This window comes from Lasiosphaeria miniovina (assembly GCF_030549165.1).
Source record: "Lasiosphaeria miniovina strain SMH2392-1A chromosome Unknown B0T26scaffold_1, whole genome shotgun sequence".
Classification (NCBI taxonomy): Eukaryota; Fungi; Ascomycota; class Sordariomycetes; order Sordariales; family Lasiosphaeriaceae; genus Lasiosphaeria; species Lasiosphaeria miniovina.
Genome location: NW_026848220.1, coordinates 3,865,639 through 3,881,543, shown reverse-complemented (window position 1 = coordinate 3,881,543; position 15,905 = coordinate 3,865,639). Strand labels below are relative to the sequence as shown.

General features: G+C 52.8%; 4 protein-coding genes and 1 non-coding gene across 5 annotated transcripts; 3 read left to right on the top strand and 2 right to left on the bottom strand.

Moving 5' to 3' along the window:
- Positions 1-1,545: 1,545 nt before the first annotated feature.
- B0T26DRAFT_736832 (phosphoinositide 5-phosphatase) lies at positions 1,546-5,847 on the bottom strand (the record flags this gene model as incomplete). The annotated part of the gene is made up of 6 exons (XM_060443372.1): positions 1,546-2,866; positions 2,926-3,035; positions 3,099-3,208; positions 3,267-3,802; positions 3,857-5,152; positions 5,207-5,847. 6 exons carry the CDS (start codon positions 5,845-5,847, stop codon positions 1,546-1,548), a joined length of 4,014 nt encoding a protein of 1,337 aa, XP_060302935.1.
- Positions 5,848-7,448: 1,601 nt separating this feature from the next.
- Positions 7,449-9,821, top strand: B0T26DRAFT_634452 (uncharacterized protein; the record flags this gene model as incomplete). Its single annotated transcript, XM_060436632.1, has 5 exons — positions 7,449-7,520; positions 7,599-7,814; positions 7,879-7,982; positions 8,375-9,577; positions 9,647-9,821. The coding sequence occupies 5 exons, from the start codon at positions 7,449-7,451 to the stop codon at positions 9,819-9,821; spliced, it is 1,770 nt and encodes a 589-aa protein (XP_060302934.1).
- Positions 9,822-11,818: 1,997 nt separating this feature from the next.
- On the top strand, positions 11,819-13,064 carry B0T26DRAFT_635723 (heme peroxidase; the record flags this gene model as incomplete). The annotated part of the gene is made up of 3 exons (XM_060436751.1): positions 11,819-12,302; positions 12,411-12,784; positions 12,849-13,064. 3 exons carry the CDS (start codon positions 11,819-11,821, stop codon positions 13,062-13,064), a joined length of 1,074 nt encoding a protein of 357 aa, XP_060302933.1.
- A 702-nt stretch (positions 13,065-13,766) lies between these two features.
- On the top strand, positions 13,767-15,515 carry B0T26DRAFT_686902 (ATP11 protein-domain-containing protein). The gene has a single exon (XM_060440920.1). The coding sequence runs from the start codon at positions 14,111-14,113 to the stop codon at positions 15,176-15,178; it is 1,068 nt and encodes a 355-aa protein (XP_060302932.1). The 5' UTR covers positions 13,767-14,110; the 3' UTR covers positions 15,179-15,515.
- A 235-nt stretch (positions 15,516-15,750) lies between these two features.
- Positions 15,751-15,822, bottom strand: B0T26DRAFT_t11. The gene has a single exon. It is a non-coding gene; the product is annotated as a tRNA-Tyr (tRNA).
- Positions 15,823-15,905: the final 83 nt, after the last annotated feature.

The window sequence follows — 15,905 nt, the reverse complement described above, 5'->3', positions numbered from 1 at the left end:
GTTGGGCCTATGGCTGGGCCAAGACAGGAAAGCCTACCTAGGGACCTGAGGTACCTAACTGCGAGCCGTGAGTAAGGTGGTTGCGGTGCACCTTCCCAATGGAAGTTTCCACACAGTGAACCAACCCGCAGTACCAAAAAGTCTCGTTAGCGGTGAGAGATGGCCAAAGTCACGGCATCCAATTCCGCACCTACCAGGCGGGCAGGCCATCCCATCCTTCGTTGTACAGTACCAAGGCAGTTAGTGCGGTCATGTCCACGGTTGTAGAACAGTGGGTAATTAATACGGCACTCGCGCGTCAACACGACACGACCTGAGTCGAGCACAAACGGGCAGGTGTGAGAGAAGCGAATGTATAGACATTGCCTCTTTGGAGCCTATGACGTATGCACCTGCTCCCAAAAAAAACCAACGCACATACAGAAATCTACAAGCACCTACCTTACCTTACCTTTGCCTACCGACATTAGCGATAGGCCGAAAGTGTAAGGCTGTTGTCGTAGCAAGCCCGATGCCCGTGCACAGGACGCCGCAAAGTGTGCCAAGCCCGAATACCCTCATTTGTTGAATGCACCCCTCTTACACGTAATCACTAAGGTGACACCCCTCCCGCCGTCTCACTGTGTAACCAACCAATGTCGTGTATCCGTGACGCGTATTCCGTACACTACATTAGGAATGAAAGGGATAGGAGATCGCCTTTCACGCTATAAAACTGCAAATACGTAAGATTTCACTTTAATAGTAGTAGCTCTCACTTTCAGGTTAGAATAATAGAATTCAAGAAGGGAGAGGCAACCAAGGTACCTATCGTCCACAGCCAAGAAGCCGATACTTGCCGCTAAACGAGCGTGCATACTGCTAGTATGTCCGGAGTACATACATACACCATTCCACGGTAAATAATCAACCGGCAGTACCTCGAAAACCCTGTAAGATTCCCTGTCTGTGACCTCCTTTTACGATCTACGCCAATGGAAGGGATTGAGAAGGTTATTACAAGGTATTTTTAATGCTTTGATAGATTATTTCAAGGGTCTATACCGGGGGCCTTGGAAAGTCACTAACTGGGGCCCTAGTAAGTCGTGCCGGTTTATTATTTACCGTGGAATGGTGTATAGCATCTGTCCAGTAAGACGTCCATATTTGGTAAATACCTAACGGTACCTAGCGTGCTCCATGCAAGCCGCTTTCTCCCGTGCAGATGTATTTTAAGTACATATTCCGTACACTACCATTCCATGCTTTATTTAAAGCACTTTTGCCTCGCTTGATTTCCATTCTTCCCATTTGGCCTACACAGTAACGCCTCTTTGCCCAGCTGTTGTGAAGTGCAAACTCAACGTACCTGAATCAACTTGAACGCCTTGATTATATATGCATATTTACTCGTTCCAATCAACCAAGACATAGGCGTGTTTGCGTGCTTTATACAAATATGACAGTAACCGACATTTATAAACCATCTTTTTCTTCTCAGCCAAAACTGCAAAAAAAAGAACGGATCGTGATGTGCAAAACCCTCGGCATCACTAGTCGAGTCGACTACGAAGGTTTCAAGGCTTCCCAGCCCCCCATCTCCGTACCTCCGTCGTCCCCCAAAAGGTCAATCGTTGGCGTTCGCTGAGGGGCCGATGGAGGTGGCGACTTGTGTAATGTAGCCACAGCCTTCCGCACCGGCAACTTGGGGATGTGATCCTGATCAGTGAGCCCAACAAGGCCTATTGCTCCACTGGGTGTCCGTCGTTCCGAAGAAATGACGCTTGCGTTGGGGCGCCTAGTAATCGGTTGCGGCCGTAAACTGTCTACATCCTCCACGCTTCCCATCCCCGAAGGTAGCCTTGAGGCAGCGCCGATATTGTTTGAGAATGAGCCGTGAGTACTTGCTGGTGGCCGGTTTGCGGGTTCGGGCCGCCGGTTTCTCAACCCGTCATAAATGGCTGTCAGCTCCGACTTCAAAGCAGGCGGCTTGCTGCTGCTGATAGGCGACGTAGAACCTGCTAGATGTGCAGGCTTCTTTGCCACTGGTGGTGGCGGTGATTTGAAATCTGACGGCCTCTGAGCCGCCACTGACTTCGCGCGCACAGGAGGTATTGGCATCGGCTTGCTTCCTGGCCTTCGGGCGGACTGGGTTCCTTCACTTGCGGCACCCTTTGTAGGGCTGGGGCCCATGGTGGTCTGCCTTCGGGGAGGAGGCGGAGGGGGCGGGCTATCGGTTTGCGCATTCCTCGAGTCTTCGCTGACCTGCAGCCTTCCCATCTTACCGGAAAGTACTGATGGGTCATGTGGAGGAGGGAGCTTTCTCGGAGTAGTACTAGAGGCTGAAGCCGAGAGTAGCATCGAGTGGTTGACATGCTCATATGGTGACGTAGACATGCTCGAGAAGGACGACATGCGAGATTCGGATCTAGGGACGTTGACCCAATCAGGCTCATCCGTAGGCACGTAAGGATTTGGCGGCCTCTTCGGATTCAAAATCGTTTGGTAAACGGAGCTGTCAGGCTTGGACGGGCTGATGGAGGAGCGTGGCGTCTTTCCATTTTCCAGCCACCATTTCTGACGGTCAGAGCTAGCTGGCGGGAGGCCGGGCTCTATAGCGTCATAGCCAATGAGGTCCTCCTCGTCCGATTCTTCGGCGGCTAGATTTGCCATATCTCCGCCGACCTCGGATTTCCTTCGTTCGTAGATCTCGCGACTGATCTTATCGCGGAGCTTCTCGTTAACAATACTGACCGTGCATCCAAAAGCGGCGTAAACAGGCCGGTGGTCAGAGAAGCGTAGTGGCGCTGAGTTATATGACATCTGGCGAAGATTGTTTCCTTTCCGGAGAATACGGTCGGTCCAAGCCGGGATACGTGCTTTTTCTCTACTCCCACGCTTAATAGTCACCTCAAAGGTAGGCCGCCAAACACAAGGGGCACTTACGAGGAGTCATATTCATCGGTACCAAGGTCGAATTTGTATGTGGGCATAAATGAAATCCGGGCTTCGGAGTAGAAGCGAAAGGCAAGGCCTGCCACCATTTGAAGGTTCAACTGTGAGAAGTTAGCTCGGCTCAGTCTCCCATGAGTATACCACAATATGCAAGACAGACAGACCTGGTCATTTTCGTACAGTCTCTCCAAGTTTCTTGTCTTCACAAGCTCCTTGACAGTCTCAAGACCCAGTCCGATCCGATAGTTGAAATCCCCAAACCATATAACAGAATCTGGTAAAGGGGAAGCGTCAGCTTGAGTTTTGCATCCGCAATATTCGGATAATATTACCATGATCGCCGATTCCTCTATTCCTCTGAAACCGTAGACCTCGGTCTATGGTCGCGTAGTCTTTGCTTCTCTCGTCATAGTTGCTGAATCCAGCTGCCAAGTGCGCCGTCACGAAGCATATTGGAGTATTTGCGTAGTCGAACCTGATGGCAACCGCACCTTTGTTCCCAGCCATTCCTGAGAGGCCAGTCTTTTTAACGCTGCCCTCCACGTTCTTGATATTTTGCAGCACTGAAGCTTTCACAAATATGCATAAAGCGGCTCCAACGAGCTGCCCGCTCCGCAGCAACACGTACTTCTCACCACCCACACTAGTATAGTGTCTGTCTAGCGTCCTCTTAATCGCCTTCTCCCAGAACTGTTTCCTAGTTGGATCGCTGTTCATGATCTGCTGCGGATTCAGTTCAACTATCTCCTGAAATCCTACTGCAATGATCTCGGGCAGAGTTGAACCCAGTTCGGGTGGGCAAAGCCACGGAGACAGATCTTCGTTAATGCCATCCGTCCTTCCATTCAAATTGAACGTCCCGACCAGACTAAGGCACACTATTAGTCTCTTCTCATCTTTAACAGTGGCTGAAACAACTTACATGGTGATCTTCTCGTTTGCCGAAAACTCACTGCTGCGGCGTTGTAGCTCGACAGCGACATAATCACTGATTGGGTCATACAGGACGACCGGAAACTGACCAACAAGCCTTCCCAGGAGTGTATCAATGGTGATCTGCCGCGCCTTGTCCGCAAAGTTGTTGTAGTATAATCTCGTGGCCGATTTCCGGACATCGGCGATGGCTCCAGCAAGTGACATCTTGCCATGTCGGGTAAAGGAAGATTTTAAAGCGCCAGTTCCAGCGTAAATCTTGGACAGGGAGTCGCCATTGTCAGCCCATAGGTTGGCGTGGCGGGACCAAAAGTCAGAAGCCGCAGTTTCGCCCCTATGGCCAAGAAAAGCCTCAACTGCCATCTGCGAGATAATTGTCTGGATCAGGTTTGTCCTGTCTAAGCAATCCAAACAGTTTGTCCTAAAGACACCCTCTTGCTGCAGAACGACCACATAACGGCGGTTTTTAGTCCCAATTGACGGTCCATTTTGCTCGACATCGTCAGACTCTTCGGCAAGGTAGTAGGCGAAGCCGTCGGCAGAGTCTTCAATATAACGCCGAATCTGGTTCGCCGCCTCATAGCCCTGGGGTCCCTTTGTCTCCGCATGAAAATCGTACTCGGTGCCTCTAAGCAGGGCATGGTCTTGCGACAGTCTCCCCCCTGGCCTGCTTAAGGGGCAATTCTGGATACCGTGCCTATACAGATTCGACAGCTCCACCTCCCCAGGCTTGGAGGCGCTAAGTAAGTTCACAACATGGACTGCGCCATAGGCCTGCTCCAGTTCGGCAAAGTGCTTGTCAAATGCCGGCTGCGTTCCGTCTACCGAGCGGGTGATAGAGATCTTCTGCTGATTTGGCAAGAGCCCGGCTTGCTGCTCCCAGAAGACAGGCACAGACCCTCGAACTTGGGCGTACGAAAATACCGCGCCCGACGGGCTCCAGTATGTAGTTTCGGTTTCGACAAAATTGGCCACGTTTCCGTCGTCGTCAATTCCACGCGAATTGAACCTCGTACCGGCTCTCTTGCATGACAGGCGCGAAATAACTGTCAGGTACGAGGGCAGCCCTGTCTTGGAAGACCTCAAGGGAGCCAAATTCTGCGGGATGGCCCAGCTCTTACAGAACCCTCGAATTGCAGACGTCAGGATCCTCGAGGCATCCAATGCGGCGCGGTCTTGTCGCTGCAGACGAGAACGAAATTCGACAAGCGGCCGGATCATGTAACCGTTCCATAGGAAAGACTCGTCAAAATGATCAATATCGAATGCGACAGCGTCAGCCGGCCTGGTTATGTTAGCAGACTGAGGTTAGGATAGAAGGTATGCAATAAGTCTCTACCTGTCTTGCATGCGGTTCGTAACGTCAAAGTCGGTGCTATAGTAGAAAGTACCGTTGCCAAGAAGCTTCTGGAGATCCTGGCACGGGTGCTCTATTGGCACCTCTCTCCGGCCCAGGTTCTGACCATAGACGGACGCGGCGTCCAGGTCCACGTCGTAGGGGTCGACAACAATAACGTCGTCATACTCGGCCGAGTTCAAGCAAAAGAACTGAACACTCTCAATCCTCTCTACCGTCTCTCCCGGGCGGACTGTGGCTACTCGAGACGCCTGAGTAATGACACACAGAAAGACATCCCGCCCAATCGATATCAGCCCTAGTGTTCCGTAGATGGGCCGCGGCGTCAGGGGTCGGTAGTCGGCCAGCAGCCGGTTCGTCGTCGGTGAGAATTCGACCATGCACTTGGAGCTGGAGCTTTCGAGGGGGCTCGCGAACGGGCGAGTCGGCGGGAGGGAGGTCATGGACCCATTTGCTCCGACGTCGGGCGATATCGCGCTGTGTCGCAGTATCAAAGCATGAGTGGTGGAGGCAATGGCAATGGCGCGATGGGGGTATTCGCGGATCAAGATCTGGCTCGACTTCTCCGGGGATGGGGCCTGGCCGTTCCAAAGGGCCGACGAAGGCGGCGGGCTAAAATCCATAGTCGAATTATTGCTGATCACCGAGCCACGAGAGGCAGCGAAGAGGACAGGGAATAGATCGATGAGGAGGGTCAGCAAGGGCGGGGGAGCACATGGCGAGCCCGGGATGCAACAAAGTAATTCGGCGCGATGAAAAAAATGCTCGGAGCAACGCTGAACCTGAGCGTCGTCAACGTCAGGTCTAGGTGATGCCTCGAGGCTATTGAGAAGCGGAGCGGCGTGCAGTGGTGCGAAGGGCGGTCCTCCAACAACTAAAGTTTGAAGGCGTTAGCAATCGCGATGATGTTGCCGGCGTTCGCGCCCGTGCTTTCCACAAGAAGACCAAGGATGTATGTACCTTACTAGCTGTCCGTCATGGCCCCAAGCCCTCCACTGCTTTCTCAGCCCTGCCCAAGAGCCGCAATAATGTGGGGGGTTGCCGCTAACCAGACCCTTGCAGCGCGGGGCCGCTATCAGCTATCAAAGGACCGGGAACTACCTACCTATTGCCGTACGGGTCTCCTCTACTTAGTAGGACAGGATTCACATCCCGCTCTTTAGATGTTGAAAAAGGGAACTTCGTGAAGGTGCATCAAGGAACTCATACCCCGATGGTAGCATATCCATGGGGTTAACAGATGCTATTCTTGTACACATTCTATTCCGCGTTGGAGCTATCTCTAGATGCGGTCATTTGCATTGAAGGACTTGCTCTACGGAGTGACAGCTTTAATTCTCTAGGGTGGGTATTAAATTCGTAAAGCATATTGTAGAGGACCTGAAATTTGACACGCGAACATGAGCGAAACCAATTTCCAAAATCATGGTTCGACATGATGGGCCCATACGAAGCAGCAAAAGCACATATTTCGTGCATCCAGCTCACTCTCGTTCCCACTTCCTGTTCGGTCTGATACAGGAGTGTGGCTAAGTTGAATATAACATAAATGGAAATAACGCTAGAGATGGTGACAATCCGTGAAGGCACAAGTGAAAGGACAAAGACAAAAACTAAACTACTGAGGGGAAGCAGGGCATGGAAGAAGCCACAATGATAGAGGATTTCGGTGAAGGCTTCAGATTCGAATTAATAATCATGCTCCCCTTGCGGAGAATCAGACTCTTCCTATCATGATTGTATTGATATAATCATCACCAGCCTTGATGGGAGAAAAAGAGAGAAGGGGAAGAAGCATGTAGGAAAAAGTTCTTTTATGTGAGATTGTGATTACGTAACTTGGCCCACATAAAGCTGTCTTGGCAGGCCCTGCAAACTTTGGCTCAAAAAGTGATGCGCATTTGCCAGGTGGGGTGGGGGGTTTTTTTAGGAGCTCAGCTTTATTATTGAGAACAATCCATCGCGGCGCTGCGACCTCAGCTTTTTGTACTCTGCACACTTCAACCGTGTTCGCGCCTCCAGCCCCTTCATTCCTGCGTCTGTCTGCCTGGAATGAATCAGAACCTTCCCGCAACACCATCACTGCAAAATTTCGAGATAATCTGCATTTCTTTTTCCAGCACTGCTGGTTCTGGAAGCCCTCGACACAAAGCTTATAGGAAAAAGCAAAGCCTTGCCAGCCACCTTCTTCCCCCACACCCTCATACGTCCTCTTCTTCCAAACATGGGCGACTTCAATGGTTTTGGCGGCTCCGATGAGGAGAACGCCGAGATCAAGAGGCTTAATGCCGATGTCGTGCGTTGCCTACATCTTGCCTCATGAGTCAATGCCGGCAAAGAATGCATCATTGCTGACCGCGTATTTCGCGCACAGGAAGCCGACCCCGACAGCTTCGACAACTGGGAGAAGCTCGTGCGCACCTGCGAGGGCCTCGAGGGCGGCCTCAACCGAAACTCGAGCCCTCAGGCACTAGCCGCACTTCGCGACACCTACGACCGATTTCTGCTCAAGTTTCCCCTCTTGTTTGGCTATTGGAAGAAGTACGCGGACCTGGAGTTCAACATTTCTGGTCCCGAGTCTGCCGAAATGGTATGATGCTTCTCTGCCTGGTGTGCAGTCGAATGAGCAGTAAATGTTAAATGTAATTATCTAGGTCTACGAGAGAGGCTGCGCCAGCATCACAAACTCTGTGGATCTCTGGACAGAGTACTGCAGCTTCAAAACGGAGACCACTCACACACCCCAACTTGTGAGAGAGTAAGTATAGAAAGATCATTTCCTTCCCAACCCCATAACAGCCTCACCGGCAGCGAAACTGCAAGGCCACTCTTGGCCGCGTGCCGAATCAGATAACGAACAAGAACACAACACACCACCACCGCTAGGGACATGGTGAGAAACACCAAAGGATACCCTACTTGGACTGTTCTCTCACAATATCTACCAGGCCCTGCTGTTTCTCGGCAGATGATCGTCATCCGCTCTATAGCTCATTTACCCGTTTCCCGTTCGCACGCCCTCCTGAGATCTAGTCTGGTTGCTTTGGATGGATACGTCACCTACACCAAGTTCCCCTCCTGTATTTGATGTCCCTTCCCACCCCGCTCCCCCACTACGATCCCCAGCGCAGATTACTGACTATCCTCCAGGCTCTTCGAGCGCGCCGCAGACCACGTCGGCATGGACTTCCTTGCCCATCCATTTTGGGACAAGTATCTTGAGTACGAAGAGCGACAGGAGGCTCATGACAAGATATTCGCCATCTTGAACCGTGTCATCCACATTCCTATGCATCAGTACGCCCGCTACTTTGAGCGTTTCCGGGCTCTCGCAGCTAGCAGACCCCTTGAGGAGCTCGCCCCAGTCGACGCATTGTCCCAGTATCGGTCAGAAATCGAAGCTGAATGCCAAGCCTTTGGAATTCAGAAGTCCGACCTCGAGCTTGAGCGTGATATCCGCGCCAAAATTGACGCTGCTTTTTACGTCATCTTTCAGCGTTCCCAGACCGAGACGAACAAGCGTTGGACCTTTGAGGCCGAGATCAAACGGCCGTATTTTCATGTCACCGAACTCGACTATTCACAGTTGGCTAATTGGCGAAAATACCTCGATTTCGAGGAGGCGGAAGGTGATTTTGCCAGGACGGTGTTTCTATACGAGAGATGCCTTGTCACTTGTGCCTTCTATGAAGAGTTCTGGTTCCGATATTCTCGGTGGATGGCGGCTCGAGAGGGCAAGGAAGAGGAAGTCCGCAATATCTTCCTCCGTGCAAGCACGCTGTTTGTTCCCGTCAGCAGACCGGGCATTCGACTTCAGTTTGCCTACTTCGAGGAATTGTGCGGCCGGATCGATGTTGCTAGGGCCATCCATGCAGCCATTCTTGACAAGCTGCCCGATTCCGTCGAGACTATCATTTCGTGGGGTAATCTGGAGCGACGCCAGAGCGGCCTCGAGGCAGCGATTGTGGTCTACAAGACCCAAATTGATTCAACCGCCGTCGACATTTTCACTAAAGCAGCTTTGGTCACCGAGTGGGCATCGTTGCTGTGGAAGGTCAAGGGATCGGTCGAAGAAGCTCGGAGTGTCTATGTTAAGAATGTACAGTGGTATGCCGATAGTCGTCACTTCTGGCAGAAATGGCTGCAATTCGAAATGGAGCAGCCCACGAACACCGAACTCGAGGCACAAATTGGCGAGCGTGTCAAAAATGTGATCGACGAGATGCTCGTCAAGAGCCGTCTTTCTGCTGGAATCAAGCAGGAGGTCAGCCAGACGTATCTCAGCTACCTGCAACAACGCGGGGGAAAGGCGGCTATGAAGGAATTCCTGGCCATGGATCGGGAGATATTTGGGTACATTAACATTCTTACCTACCTCAGCATACTAGTTCTCGTTCTTTTACTAACCGCGTGAGCGTGTAGACCGCAGTCCATCTCGACCATCACCAAAGCCAAACTCAGCAAGGATAGCAACGGCTTGCCTGTCGGAGAACTTGACGACGCCACTCGCCTGAAGGCCGAGAGCCGGTTCTACAGCTACTACGAGCTGCACATGGACCCTGATCCGAACGCTCAGGGGAATGCCGGCTTCCATTAGAAGGGCATATTTCGGTCCTTCCAGGTGTTTCGGCGGCAAATCATTCCAACTTTCTGTCTCGTTTTCAGTTTTTACTTCCTACTTTGTATTGTACAGTACCATATAGCTACTGCCAGCAAGGGTGTGGTCCTCTGTATGGACATCGGGTCTTCAACGGTTACGGCGGGGCGACTCCTTTTTCCCCTCGAACTCTATAACGCACATATTTGGCGTTGACTCCTGGGTCTACTTTGCACATTTCTGTATTTCACAACAAGTTCCTGGGGTGCCGGTGTGGCTGGCGACTTACTTGTTTCCCCTCCAGGATACGACGATGATGAGACGCCAAAATGGCGGGACAGAGGAGTGAGTTATACCGGATTGTATTCAGTGTAATGAAGGTGTTTGGCTATGGAAATGATGTGGCAGTGGCTTGTATGCCTCTTCCTGCGTTATATCTCTGCCCAGGAGATAGCCTAGTTGTTTCCATAGCTATAATCAAGACCTCTTATCATCTCTGCCCTCTTGTCTACATGTATATTTTGGTAAGATGGTAGATGTGCAGGCCGTCTAAGCAAAAGAGGGGATTGATAATCTCCGTTCCCCAAGACTCAAACTGGTATCTTGAGTCATCATGTGGGGGGGTTAACGACCAAGTACGTTGCTCCCGTCCGCTAGGCATGCTTGGCCAAGACGCAAATATGCCGCGTGTTCACGTGCTACATTTAACATTGCCGGACAACTGTTAAAATATTCGCCACCTCACCACTTGTTACCACCACGTTCGGAATTCCACGTGGGCAGGGCGTGCCGCCGACCTCCGGGGTGTGGCCTTCGCTGAGCTGGCTGCCCCACGTCAAGCCGACCTGACTGACTGACTCCTGAGGGCCGGTTTCGTCTCCGCCCGCATGTCTTGAGAGCCTTCAGACGAGTTTCAGAAGCTTCACGTCGTGTGCATACATGGGGGCAGTGTGGCAAGGCGATATTGCCCGGAGCGTTGAACAGCGAAATACGTACTGGGCCTCGGGCCGTTTGGCTTCGGGCAACAGATGGCTCTGAATTCCCACGATCCACAAAAGGCTTGGAGAAAGGGGAATTAGTAAGCGGGCCGCTTCGAGATTTTAGCGGTTCAGTACCTGGCAAGGCCATGCACTGCCGCCATAATATTTTCGGGGTCCACTGGCGGCGGATGAGGCCACAATGAGGCTCAATTTCGACATGGCCGTTTTCATCATACCGTATGGATTCCTTCCGACGCGGCAGGGTCCGATATGTCTCGGCTCTCTTTTTTTTATTTTGGCCAAGGAAACGGCGGGCCCATCCGCCGTCTTTGCACACACCCGTGAGGCTGTGAGCCGGGCTCTAGATAACGGGTTAGATACCTGGTAACCCTAGTTTGCAGGCTCGGTCAGATAACAATAACCCCCTAGCCTGGCCGCGCCTCGGAACCCCCCATCCCAAGAGTGAGGAACCGCGATGGACCCTCCGGTGCCTGTCTTACTCTTTTCTTCACGTCAAATGTCAAGAATGTGAATGGGTCGCCATTGTACTCGACCCACAACCCGTTGTCTCGACCAGTCACACGAGACCCATTAAGTGACTGTATAATAAATTCCTTCTTTCATCTCTCTTTTCGATCCGATTCTACTACCAGCACACCCTCTCTCTCCCCTTGGCTCGCCGGTATCCGTACTTTGCAGCCGAGCTACTCGAGCCACTCCGATTCTTCTCCATTCTGATTACATATCTCCTCGCCTTCAAAGATCTGCAATTGCCTCTCGCTAGTTTTTTCCGTTGTTCTCTTTGTTCACTCCGAGTCTCTCCCTTCTCAAAAGCAAGCAAGCAGTTCCTTCCTTTTTCAAACCTGCCTATCAAAGTAAGCTCTTTCCCCTTGCAACCATTCATTGTCCTCTGGTTTTGTCCGTCAGCACGTACACCCCTCGGTGCTCTGCCAACTTATCTCGACTTGCCCAACATACGGATATCGATTCTGACAGCACATTCGTGTCTTCTCACAGATGGCTTCCGCAACCCGCACGTTCGCTCGCGCCCTGCGCACCTCTGCCCGGCCCACTTTCTCTGCAGCCCCACGCGTCGCTTTCCGCCAGAACGGACGCTTCTACTCGTCTGAGCCCACCAAGTCGGCGTCGTCGTCGGCGTGGATCTGGCTGGTCGGTGCGGCTGCCGTCGGCGGCGGTGGTGCTTGGTTTTACAAGAACGGTAGCTCAGGCTCAGCCACCCCCAAGGTTGTCACCCCCAAGTTCGACGACTACCAGGCCGTGTACAACGAGATTGCCAGCCGCCTAGAGGAGAAGGACGACTATGATGACGGCAGCTACGGCCCCGTGCTGGTGCGTCTGGCATGGCACGCCAGCGGTACCTTTGACAAGGAGACCGGTACCGGAGGCAGCAACGGCGCCACCATGCGATTTGCCCCCGAGGGCGACCACGGAGCCAATGCGGGTTTGAAGGCCGCGCGGGACTTCTTGGAGCCGGTGAAGAGTGGGTGGCAACTACCCCTGGTGTAATTGGGACGAGGAGCCTTGTCCAGCCCCCAATCTGCACACCATTGGAAACTAGGTGCGGGGATTGTGCTAATAAGCCGTGCAGAGAAGTTCCCTTGGATTACTTACTCTGATCTCTGGATCCTCGCTGGTGTTTGCGCTATCCAGGAGATGCTGGGCCCTCAGATCCCTTACCGCCCCGGTCGGTCTGACAGGGATGCTGCTGCCTGCACCCCCGATGGACGTCTTCCCGACGCTGCTCAGGGTCAGGACCACCTCCGGAACATCTTCTACCGCATGGGCTTCGATGACCAGGAGATTGTCGCTCTGTCTGGCGCCCACGCCCTGGGCCGGTGCCACACCGACCGCAGCGGCTTCGACGGTCCCTGGACCTTCTCCCCCACGGTGCTGACCAACGACTACTACAAACTCCTTTTAAACGAGAAGTGGCAGTGGAAGAAGTGGGACGGCCCCAAGCAGGTGAGTACAGCCAACCAAAAAATCAACGCGTCGAATAGAGGAAGGCTAACATGATGAAAAACAGCTCGAGGACAAGACTACCAAGTCCCTCATGATGCTCCCAGCCGACTATGCTCTCCTCCAGGACAAGAAGTTTAAGAGCTGGGTTGAGAAGTACGCCGCCGACAATGATCTTTTCTTCAAGGACTTTGCCGCCGTGATTGTCAGACTCTTCGAGCTCGGCGTGCCGTTCACTGAAGGCACCGAGAACCGGAGATGGGTCTTCAAGTCGTCCCAATAGAGAACGCAACCAGCTTCCCAGAAGGGGCCCCAAAGATACCCAACAATAGAGGAATAGAGGATGCGACTAGAACAGTACGCTCAAGCTAGTAGAGCTATGGATGCATAATAGAGGAGGGGGCAGTGCTTGAGTCGAGTTGACGGAATGTTTGCTTTGTTTTGATAGCGTCATTCTGACAGGGGGGAAGAAGGACAGGAATTGTGCTTTCTGCCCCTATTTCCCCTTGGGAAGATAGAGCCGGGGTAAGCCAGAATTCTGGCGGGCAAGAGCGGACATTCAGTCTTCAACACTTGTATGTCTAGTTACGCGCCTTGCCTTGCACCTTGTTGTTATTTTAGCTTGCCTAGGGTAGCGTGGAATGTCAAGAGGGAAAGTCACCCGCGTTAATAATGGAAGTTGAAGGGGAAGAGGAATTGTAGTGTGGTCGAGTAGCCCGATCCAAGGACGTGCGAAATGGTTCCGCCCTTTGCGCTTGGACTAGTCCGCCGAATATAATCGGGGGAACATGTACATACATACAAAGCCGTTGGAATATTTCACTTGAAGAGGAGCAGCAAGTGTGTTGGAGATCCGAGGGTCGATCACTCATGAAGGACGGGGCCCTTCTGAGAGGAGGGGTGCATGAGTGAGTGACATGGTTTCCCCGCGTTTAATACCGGAGAGAACAGGATGCGTTAGTGGTGTGTAGACTATGGTACATATCGTATTTGATGTACATGGACGTATCCCATCCTGCAGCCCAAGCTGCGAGTTCCGAACTCTAGTTCACTATAAGTCGAAAGTCCAATACTTACCTAGTCAATTGTCTTATTCACTGTTCTCTCCTGTATTACTCCATCCTCAAGGAGTCTCTGCCTCTCAGCATCTCGGACTAGGGTTAGGGTTGTGCGTGAAGATATCTGCTATCTTCGACGTCAATTAAAGTTTCTCTTACTATCGATCAGCTCGAGGTCTAATCCTGTCCCTTGGCCACGCGATAAACTCAAACGCCCCTTGACATCTTTCCTCTCGGATCCGAATTAGGGGTCGAGCACAGACGGCAGACCATGGCAACTGCATCTCGAGTGCCTGTGCTGCGGCACCTGACGACGACCAGCTGCTGCCAGCTTCGAGCCCTTCGAGCGTCGAACCAGCGGCGATGGGCACAGGTCAGCGACGTGCGCTTCCTGACGACGACGCAGCCGCCCGAGCGCATTGTGCTGGAGAAATACCGCGAGAAGCTCGATCGCAAGGCGCGCGAGGAAGGGCTCCCCGACATTGACGCTCTGAAGAAGGCCTACGCCGACAAGATCGAGGCGCTACGGAAGCAGGCCGCCGCCGCCACCGCCCCTGTTGGCCTCGACGGCCCCTCGAGCATACTACACCCACCGCCACAACCACCATTACCACAGAGCAGCACGCCGTCCTCCTCCTCTTCCTCCTCCCCCTCCTCCTCCTCCTCTTCCCATTCCAAATCCGGCAGCACCAGCTTCCGCCCCTCGACGAACTCGGGCTCGGGTGTCAAGCCGCTAGACGGCATCCTCGACCTGCCCAAGGTGCGCACGCTGCCAATCCCCGAGCTGACGGCCATCTGGCGGCAGCGGCACGCGGGGCAGGCGAACTCGCTGTGCGCGGTGATCCCGGCGGGAACGTACGCGGCCATGGAGGCGACGGCGCGGCAGTTCCCGCAGTTCGTGGTGCCGGTGCCGCACCCGGGGCAGGGCGCCGAGATGCACTTTCTACAGTGGACATGGGACGCGTCGGTGCCGGGGACGCCGGGAACGGTGCTATTCACGCAGCTGGCCGAATACAAGGCGCGCGGCGAGTTCGCGGCGCCACACGCCACAGTCACGCACTACGCGGACCTGGCGGCCGACAAGGGCGTCGTGCTGATGCAGGGCCACGTCGCCGAGGACCGCGGCGTCTCCGTCGAGAACGCCCAGTGGCTGGTCCTCTGCCTGCAGCGCTTTTATGGCGGCTGGGACCCCGCCGCCGTCTCTAATGGCGACGAGGACGCCGTCGCCCTGGCCAGGGAGCGCGCCGCCGAGCGCAGGAACTTGCTGGAGTGGTTCTCCAAGGGGGACAGCCGGTTCAGCGTGGAAAAGCTACTCGAGGAGGCAGAGCGGGTGGGTTGAGACGTGTTGACGTCAACATTTGATGTTTGGAAACAGGTCTTGACAGTCTGTATGTGTACATGTGTAAAGATAGATGCTTGTATAGAGAACCTATGAAGGCTATGTGCAATACCAGATATTGCGTAAGAGAGTACTAGGGCGCATTCGAGGCGTTCATAGAGGGAGCCAGTCTAGACGGGGCAACGAAGGGATCGTCCACACTCAGTACATTAATCCTAGAAACCCAAATGAAGCATTACGATTTCTTCTCATCCTGAGTGGATTTTATTTGGCGTTCTAGCATTCTCTAATTAGATATTCACGAACCAACTTATACGCTTTACCAAGTACATTTCATGATACCTGGCTGAGCCATTATTCAACATTCGCCCCCTCCTTCTGGTTCTCGTCAGCTTACGTTGGTGTCTCAAAACTCGAGACAGCAATCAAGGGTAGCCCGAGCTTTGCAAAACCACACTTTCTAGCAGGCCTAGAGTAGGAGGGGAAGAATATCGACAAAAAGGATAAGTAATAAATCTATTAAAATATTTTTTTAAAAAAAAATGTAAAAAACAAACGCTCTACATCTTGTAAGTTCCGGAGGCGATTTGAACGCCTAACCTACCGGACTACAGCCGGTTCCTCTACCCCTAAGCTACCAGAACGAAGAGTGGATGGTTGATGTGAACGTATCTTCGAGTATCGCCGCATGTAGATGCACTAAGAAGAAAAAAAGAAACAAAGAAAC

Coding starts and splice junctions, on each gene's coding strand:
- B0T26DRAFT_686902 (XM_060440920.1), top strand. CDS start 14,111: ATGGCAACTGCATCTCGAGTGCCTGTGCTGCGGCACCTGACGACGACC.